Genomic DNA, 9,428 nt, shown 5'->3' with positions numbered 1-9,428 from the left:
CATAATTTCATCCTTCCTCCTCTTCTCTGTTCATTAATTTTACAAATATTTTTCTGGCGATGTAGTATGAATACATAAGGTAGGCCTTTTTAAAGTGTGTAAGCATATATGATTTTATACTAACAAATATGGCTGGGAACTAATGTATCAAATATTGTGCTACAGAGTAATGCCAGGAAACAATTCAACTCCTGCTTTCCCCCAATTTAGATGACACTGCTCTGTGCTTTGTGAATCCTCATCCCAGTGAAGTGGCTAACATACCTGGGTGTGAAAAGAAGCAAACTTTTTCTATGAAAAAAAAAATTTTTTTTTTAAATCATGGGGCTTGAACTCAGAGTCTGGGCACTGTCTCCAAGCCCTTTTTTGCTCAAGGCTAACATTCTATCACTTGAGCCACAATCCCATTTTGATAAGACTCTCACAGACCTTTTCTCCCAGGCTGGCTTCAAACCACAATCCTCAGATCTCAGCCTCCTGAGTAGCTAAGATTACAGGCATGAGCCACCAATGCCTGGCAAAATATCCGTCTTTCCTTCTCAGAAACCCAATTCAAACGTCTTCCTCTGAGCCCCTTGTCAAAGGCCATCGGGTAACTCCCACAACATTGCCCCAGATGCTTTGACACTGACATATTGCATCCTCCTAGCAAAGCTGTGTCTTTGAAGAATGGAGTAATAAAAAGTATCAGAAGTCAGCCTAGTGCCTAGCACAAAAATGGTTCGATATCCTATTTTAATGTGTCAATAAAAAATAATTTGCAGGGCTGGGAAGGTGGCTCAGTGGTAGAGTGCTTGCCTTGCACGCCTGAGGCCCTGGGTTCGATTCCTCAGCACCACATAAGCAAAATGAAAAAAGCCGGAAGTGGCACTATGGCTCAAGTGGTAGAGTGCTAGCCTTGAGCTGAAGAGCTGAGGGACAGCGCCCAGGCCCAGAGTTCAGGCCCCACGACCGGACCCAAAAAAAAAAATAATAATAACTTGCAAACTTGTAAATTCTTACTGAAATGACTCAAGTGGAATATTGGTTATAAGTTAAAAGGTAATGATATTCCCAGCAATAGCAAATCACTAGCTCTAGGTTTATTTTTTTTTCTTTTTGTTGGTTGTGGGGCTTGAACTCTGGGCCTGAGCGCTGTCCCTCAGCTCTTCTTCAGCTCAAGGCTAGCACTCTACAACTTGAGCCACAGCACCACTTCTGGTTTTCTGCTTATGAATTGGAGATAAGAGTCTCAGGGACTTTCCTGCCTAGGTAGGCTGGCTCTGGACCACAATCCTCAGATCTCAGCCTTCTGAGTAGCTAGGATTACAGGTGTGAGCCACCAGTGCCCAGCTTCTAGGGTTATTATTGTTTAAATGGATGAAACCAAAATCATCAAACTGTGACTTAAAAATTAATTTTCAAGCCAGGCTGTTGCCTATAATCTTCACTACTCAGAAGACTGAGATCTGAGAATCACAGTTCAAAGCCAGCTTGGGCAGAAAAGTTCCTGAGACTCTCATCTCAGATTAACCACCTGAAAACTGGAAGTAGTGCTCAAAGTGATAGAATGCTAACTTTGAGCACAAAAGCTCAGGGAGAGCACTCAAGCCCTACTACCAATAAAACAAAATAACAATTTTCAGACACATGGCTCCTCTGGAGAGTAAATATTCTATAAACTAGTAATCAGTTCTTCAGGATGACATTGATCAAAACATAATACACTCATAAACTGGCATTGGATTAAAACCTCTTTGTACAACAACTTAAACAATTTAAAAAGAAAAAGAAAAAAAACAGTTCTTTAGTGTTACTCAGGCCAAATGATCTAATCAATTTCTAAACTTGCAAAGGGAAGAAACATACTGAAGCATGATGAGATCATTAGAATACATTGTGTATTGTGAAATAACCTTTAGGCGTTATTTTCATATTCATAATAAATGATCTCAGACATGGTAGTACATGCTTGTAATCCCAGTATTCAGGGGCTTGAGGCAGGAGGATTTTGAATTTCAGGCCAGTCTGGGCTACATAATGAATCTTAGTCTCAAAAAACAATGGAGCTGAGTACCAGTGCCTCATGTCTGTAATCTTAACAACTCAAGAGGCTGAGATCTAAAGATTGTGTTTCCAAGCAAGCCAGGCAGGAGAATCTATGATTCTCTTATCTTTAATTAACCACCAAAAAGCTGGAATGAAGTTGTGGCCCAAAAGGCAGAGCACTAGCTTTGAGCAAAAGGGTCAGGGATAGTGCTCAGGCCCTGAGGCTCAAGACCCAGGACCTGTCCGTGCATGTGCACACATGCACATATATACAATAATAATAATAATAATAGTAATAGTAATAACAATGGTAATGTAGTAGTAAATGCTTAGAAAAAATAATCCAAAAACATTTCTTAATGATGGTAGGTCAACTGAACCATTCTTCTATATTTAACATGAAAACAAAATGACTCAACACCCAGACTTCTGGCTGCATTTAGTTTTCATAAATCCTACTTGTAATAGTTGTTAACCTCCAGCCTATCCTGTATCCCATTTGTGTGTTCTCCTGCCAACCTAATAATTTTTTGCACTTAACTGATTTTTAAAACAAATATTTCTCATATTTTCTTATATATTTATATACTGTGATGTTCATTATTAAAATAAAATCTGATGAGTTTATTTTAAAGTTTATAAGGCAGCAAGGCAAATATGCTATCTTGCTTAAGAAGAACAATTCCCTATGGTACTGTTGGCCTATGTGCCCAAATTCGTGATTGCTTATTTTATATATAGAAAGAGACTGAATTTTCTATCTGAGCAAAAATGGGTACTGTGATTTTTAAAAATTGGTTAATAGTTATCTCATTTAGCTACATAGCATATGGATTATTTTGAATAAAATCATAGCAGGACTTTGTATCAAAGGAAGAAATTTTTAGCCTGTTGAGTAACAGATCCTGTAGACCAAATTCATTTTCAAGTCATCACAGGTTTGAAGTGACTTGCCAAGGTCATCTTGTTTAAGCAGATGTCTTTACCTTTGTATTATTATAATATTCCACATTAAACTGCTGCTAGGACTACTAAATATTACATACACTGATGTGGATAAGGAGTAAGAAGCCACTTACACAGTCAGGAATGGTGGAGAACACCTGTAATTGACACTCAAGAAACTGACACAAGAATATTTTATAAGCTTAAGAACAATCTGAGATACATAGCAAGAGCCAGTCTTTTTTTAAAAATCACTCTGAGAAGGTCCTAGTAGTTTTTTTATTTTATTTTCCTACTTTTGCCACAAAGAAAAAATTTGAAACAACATTTGTATTAGTCACACATAATAATCAATAATGAAAATTGTCCAATAATATTAAATACAAATAGTACAGTTATATTTTATTGACTAGATAAAAACAATTTTCATCTAGGCGAAAAAATTTTAAACTATCTCTAATCCTGCTATTTAAACACAAAATTCTAAGAGAAAAAAGACAATATTGATAAATAATGAAATTAAGCTTAAAATGAAATTTAAGGGAAACCAAAAAAAACCTATGTGTGATTTAAAATTTTGATAAATGCACAAAATATTTGATAAACCAAAGTAACAGACTGTTCACATTATGTGCAGCTTAAAAGTCCTTTTAAGTCTAGAAAAATATTCAAGGTAGTTCCCCTAAAGATATACATTTTCTTTAACTAGAGCTTTCAGAGCATAAAGGTCATTCTTTCATCACAACCACAGGTTTAAATTCTCAGTGTATTTTAAGTATAATTATCACTCTTCAGCGTGTTTGCAATAACTGTAAACCTCTGTTTCAGGAACTCTTTTTTTTGTATTAGAAAGTTTTCGATAGTGTTAGCTTCTCTGAAAAGTCCATCTATCTCGTCAATGTAAGATGCATCTACTGCTGCTCTTTCACTAACAGGAAAGAAAAAGTTTTATGTTAAACTAGTTATAAAGTCTAAATAGACCCCAGTGATAATGGTTCTTTATTATACCATATTATTATCTATTTTTCTTTAAATGGTTTTCACATGAGTGTCTCATTAATTTACAAATACTCTTCAAGAAAAAAAAAACTAGTTCCATAAATAATTTTGGCTACTCTGAACATACTGGACTATATGCTATGCATTATAACTTTAAAATTAAATTATATAAATTATTTTCACATCCATACAAATCATTATTCAAACACTTTTTAAAACTACTTTAAAATACATCCTAATCTCAGGTCAGTAAATAGTTAAGTATTTAAGATGTATATTACATGAAGTATACCATCAATTAACAAATCTCACTAAAAATACCTTTCTCAAAAAGGTAGTCACACAAAATGTTATATGTACTATCTAGTTAGAGACAATGATATATTCAGGCTATATATATTCTGGCAATATCAAAACAAAGGACATTTAGTGGAAAACGTGGGGCTACTCCCTAAAGACAATCAACTAAACTATGACATTTGAGATAGAGCCAAGTATGATTACACATACCTGTAAACCTAACTACCTGGGAGGATGATCGTAGTTTTAGGCCAGTTAGGACAAAATGTTAGTGAGTCCCCATCTCAACCAACAAGTTGAACATGGTAGTTCATTCATACAATTCTAGCTACAAAGTCCAGGGCCAACTGGACACCAATGGCTCACATTTGTAATCTGAGCTACTCCAGATAAGATCTAAAGGTTGAGGTTAAGAACCAAACCAGGAAGACAAAACCTCAAGAGTCTTCTCTCCAGTTAACCAGCAAAAAGCTGAAACTGGAGTATGTGGTTTGTGAGCAAAAGCAAGATGCACTGAATTCAAGCCCCAGTGATAGCACACAAAAAAATAAATAATTTTTAAAAATCCAAGATCAGCACTGGGTAAAAGTGTAAAGCCCTATCCAAAATATAATTAAAATCCGAAGGGGGCTGGAGCCATGGCGCAAATAGAAAAGAACACGCCTTGCAATCATCAGACCCTGAGTTCAACCCCAGTACCATAAAAAATAAAAATAAAAAAGAATTGATAGAATGAAAGTTCTGAAGTTTTAAATTATGTGATGTTTTGTTTTCTTTTTCTTTTAGGTGCTTGAATTCATGGCTTGGAAGCTGTACCTGAGCTTTTGTAGGTAGGCTGGCACTCTACCACTTGAGCCACAGCTCTACTTCCAAATTTTTGGTTAACTGGAGACAAAATGTCTCACAGACTTTCCTGTCTGGGCTGGCTTTAAACCACAATCCTCAGATGTCAGCCTCATGGGTAGCTAGGATTACAGTCATGAGCCACTGAAGGCCAGTTAACATGATATGATTTTTAGCCATGGGATTCATTGAACTAAATTTCTCATTACAAGGTTTCCAGAAGAAAACTATTACTAACATAAAGACCCACAGAATACACTGTAAGTACTTGCCTTAAAATCTTTGCATATGTAGACAACATCTGATTAATTTCCTTGCTCATATCTGTTTAAAAAAATAATTGAGTAAGTAATGAAATGTAACAAACTTTCTGTATAACATAATAAATATATGGAAATACAAGCATTTTATACATTACCACTCAAATCTTTCTCTGGAGCTTCATCTTTATAAAATAGTCCAGAACACTCAGAAAAAGATGCATCTGATTTTTCAGGAGAGGACAGCTGTGGCATTTCAGGCTAATAGAAAAAAGTTATTATGTGTGTGTGTGTATATATATATATATATATATATATATATGAGTAATAATAAGATGTTTAGGACATATAGACTATTAAGAAAATAAAGCAGCCGGGCGCTGGTGGCTCACGCCTGTAATCCTAGCTACTCAGGAGGCTGAGATCTGAGGATCTCGGTTCAAAGCCAGCCCGGGCAGGAGAGACCATGAGACTCCTATCTCCAATAAACCACCAGAAAACCGGAAGTGGCACTGTAGCTCAAGTGGTAGAGTGCTCGCCTTGAGCTGAAGAGCTGAGGGACAACGCCCAGGCCCAGAGTTCAAGCCCCACAACCGACACAAAAAATGAAAAGAAAAGAAAAGAAAGCAAACATGCTAGAAATTATATACCCTAATTATATTTTTCTAATTACTTAAAATTTTATCATCAAGGAAACTTATAGGCCCAAGAAATACTTTGCTCAACATATCCTACTTTGATTTTAAATTAGAATTTGGTCTTTAAATTCAATTTTAAAAATGGTTTTAGTCTCCTTACAAAAAGTGTTTTGTATATTAACTAGTGGATTTTTTCAAAATAATACAGCAACTCCAATATGGACAATAGCCAAGTGCTTGCAAAATTTTGCAAAATAATATAATCTTCAAGGGATTAAATAATGTCCTTCATACAACTGGTGGGGGCAGCAACAAAAAGACTAGATAAAATGTGTTTAAAGTTCAATAACTACTATACCCTAGGTATTTATATCTAGGTATTTATCTTAACAAAATAGTTACCTAAAGTCCTATGTATCATAAAGTCATGGACTTCTCTTACATTTCTAGATCATAGTCTACCAAAAAGAAATCTTGCAATCATTTCTTTGAGGTCTATACTTAGTGAAAAAACAACTGGATAGAGTCAACATAGTACCTTCTGAGGTAACCTTAGCTTTGAGAATATGAAAACATTCATTAGTAAAAAGTGGAGGAATATGTAAAATAGAATAAAAGATTAAGACTCCAGGACAAAAAACTTACCTCCAATTCTCTTGGTCTCTTGCAATTTCTAGAATCAGGTTTTACAAGGTGATTCGCCATCATATTTTGGAGGCAGGAACTATAAAGTTTAGAGCAGTGGCAAATTTAAGTACAAACTCCATGCAAAAGCTCTTGTAAATATTTTCCTTTCCGTTTTCTAGTGGTACTATTAATTTAAGCTTTTATCTGTCACTTAAGTTCTCCCTTCTTAATCCTATGGACAGATATTTAGGTGCTAATCTTTCAAAAATTTAATTACTACAAGCCTTCCACTCAAAAACCTTCCAGGGCTGGTGGTTCATACCTGTAATCCTAGCTACTCAAGAGGCTGGGATTTGAGGATAGGAGTTCAATGCCAGACCAGATGGGAAAGTCTGTGAGACTCTTTTCTCCAATTAGACACCAAAAAGCCATAAGCAGAGCCATTATCGCTCAAGTGGTAAAGTGCTAGTCTTGAGAAAAAGGAGCTGGGACAGCACTCAGGCCCTGAGTATGTTTACCAGTGTAGGTAAACATATTGAGAAAAAAAAAACAGGCAAGATAAATGCAAATTCCATAGTATGGTGTCTAAAGTCCTCCATCATCATTTGGGGGCAACTACACCAATACATACACTCAGCCAAACCAATCTCTTAGGCATTTGTCTTATTTTAGGATTAGCTCAGTTAAGATTCTTCAATCTTCAGAAAATCCCACTGTTAAAATAGACCTCAAAGCTCATTTCATTCACTGTCCCCACCCCACCACCATCACCCCCTTTTTTTTTTTACAAATAAGAAAACAAAAGCAAGATGGCTGACAAGAGTTTAACAAAACTAGACCAGAAAAAGAAATATGTCCTCACACTTTTGAGATTGTTTCTATGTTGCTACCTTACTTTAATAGCACATCAAAGAGCTTTCCCATAAATTGTAAAGATGTTTTTCTTAAGGAGTCTCTAGTAATAAGCTCAAAGTTAAAGAAAAATGTGTTGGAATGTAAAAGGATAGTCTATACCTCAGATAAACTCTATTTGTATTCAAGATAATGATTCGTTGTTTTTTAAATTATACTGACTTGGATAACTGATGACTCTGACTAGGCCTATCTTATAAACAGGTATATGAATGATAAGAGGAAAAGCAGACTGTACTGAAGGAGTTTTAGCAAACTGAATACATTACTTCTGCATTCCTATTTGTATTTATTTTTTATATGAACGTAAGTACTATCATAGTAATACTCAGAAAATACATTTGCATTTGCTTTGCAAGTTGAAAAATGATTCAGAAAAATGATCCTACAGGAAAATTCTTTTCCTTCCCCTCTAATTTTCCCTTTTCCTTCTTCTGCATCTCCTCTCCTTTCCCAAAGTGACAGAATATGTACAATATATCAAAAGTCTGTGTAAGTAGCTAATTCTGCCTTTGTGAAAAGAAAACTTGTTCTGTCATTATTGAAAGCCTCAGCATTGGGGCTGGGAATGAGGTTTAATAGAATGCTTGCTTAACATGCATGAAGCCCTGGGTTCAATTCCTCAGTACCACATAAACAAAGCCAGAAGTGGTGCTGTGGCTCAAGTGGTTGAGTGCTAGCCTTCAGCAAAAGCAGCTCATGGACAGCGCCCAGGCCCTGAGTTCAAGACCCAACCCAAGACTGGCAAAAAAAAAAAAAAAAAGCTTCAACCTAATCCGGGTGTGATCCTCAAGCCTGTGGAAATATCTGCCACAGTCACAACCCTGGGCTATGCAATCCTAGGCTGTTGGTAACAAGACTATTGCCAAAACTTTTTTTTTTTTTTTTTTTTGCGCTTTAAGCAACAGTCTTTTTCTTCCTAGTGCCATTCCGACTCCTCAGGGTCCTACTTCTGGCCTGTTCTTAATCTACAGGCCCTACGTCCAGTCAGCTCCGGCTCCCGGGAAGCTCCGTCAGTCAGCTCCGGCTCCCCCGGCCCTGCGTCAGTCAGCTCCGGCTCCCCGGGCGCTCTATCAGTCAGCTCCGGTTCCCTGGGCGCTGTGTCAGTCAGCTCCGGCTCCCCGGGCGCCTCCCCGGGCGCTCTATCAGTCAGCTCCGGCTCCCCGGGCTCCGTGTCAGTCAGCTCCGGCTCCCCCGGCCCTGCGTCAGTCAGCTCCGGCTCCCCGGGCGCTCTATCAGCTCTATCAGTCAGCTCCGGCTCCCCGGGCGCTCCGTCAGTCAGCTCCGGCTCCCCGGGCGCTCCGTCAGCCTGCTCCGGCTCCCCGGGCGCTCTATCAGCTCTATCAGTCAGCTCCGGTTCCCTGGGCGCTGTGTCAGTCAGCTCCGGCTCCCCGGGCGCTCCATCAGCCTGCTCCGGCTCCCCGGGCGCTCTATCTGTCAGCTCAGGCTCCCCGGGCGCTCTATCAGGCGCTCCGTCAGTCAGCTCCGGCTCCCCCGGCCCTGCGTCAGTCAGCTCCGGCTCCCCCGGCCCTGCGTCAGTCAGCTCCGGCTCCCCGGGCGCTCCGTCAGTCAGCTCCGGCTCCCCGGGCGCTCTATCAGCTCTGTCAGCTCCGGCTCCCCGGGCGCTCTATCAGCTCTGTCAGCTCCGGCTCCCCGGGCGCTCCGTCAGCCTGCTCCGGCTCCCCGGGGCGTACCCCAGCACCTTCTCCCACCTCCCATCCCACCTCGGCGGCCGGCCTCTGCTTCCGGCCCCTGGGCTTCCCCTAAAGTCCCTAAGAAGACGCCCCAGTCCTGCCCCACGGCCGGCTTTCACACTTGGTCTCGTTGTCCGGAGAGCTCATCCCTCCTGTCACACCAAGTCACTTCCCAGGGCCTG

The 9,428-nt window shown here is 39.2% G+C and overlaps 1 protein-coding gene across 1 annotated transcript; it reads right to left on the bottom strand.

Annotated features, from left to right (window-relative positions):
- Positions 1-3,495: 3,495 nt before the first annotated feature.
- Tex12 (testis expressed 12) lies at positions 3,496-9,394 on the bottom strand. The gene is made up of 5 exons (XM_042682978.1): positions 9,368-9,394; positions 6,659-6,737; positions 5,534-5,636; positions 5,388-5,439; positions 3,496-3,901 (listed from the first exon to the last, which is right to left on the bottom strand). Exons 1-5 carry the CDS (start codon positions 9,391-9,393, stop codon positions 3,745-3,747), a joined length of 417 nt encoding a protein of 138 aa, XP_042538912.1. The 5' UTR covers position 9,394; the 3' UTR covers positions 3,496-3,744.
- Between the last annotated feature and the right edge of the window lie 34 nt (positions 9,395-9,428).

This window comes from Dipodomys spectabilis, unplaced genomic scaffold (genome assembly GCF_019054845.1).
Source record: "Dipodomys spectabilis isolate Male_0828 unplaced genomic scaffold, ASM1905484v1 ptg000076l, whole genome shotgun sequence".
NCBI classification, from domain to species: domain Eukaryota; kingdom Metazoa; phylum Chordata; class Mammalia; order Rodentia; family Heteromyidae; genus Dipodomys; species Dipodomys spectabilis.
This window is presented reverse-complemented; position numbering and strand designations above follow the sequence as displayed.

Excerpts from the sequence above, each read along its gene's own strand:
- Tex12 (XM_042682978.1), bottom strand. The coding sequence starts at position 9,393 with ATGAGCTCTCCGGACAACGAGACCAA. Across the intron at positions 6,738-9,367 it reads TCTCCGGACAACGAGACCAA|TTCCTGCCTCCAAAATATGA; the intron begins GTGTGAAAGCCG and ends TAAACTTTATAG. Across the intron at positions 5,637-6,658 it reads AGAGACCAAGAGAATTGGAG|CCTGAAATGCCACAGCTGTC; the intron begins GTAAGTTTTTTG and ends TTTTTCTATTAG.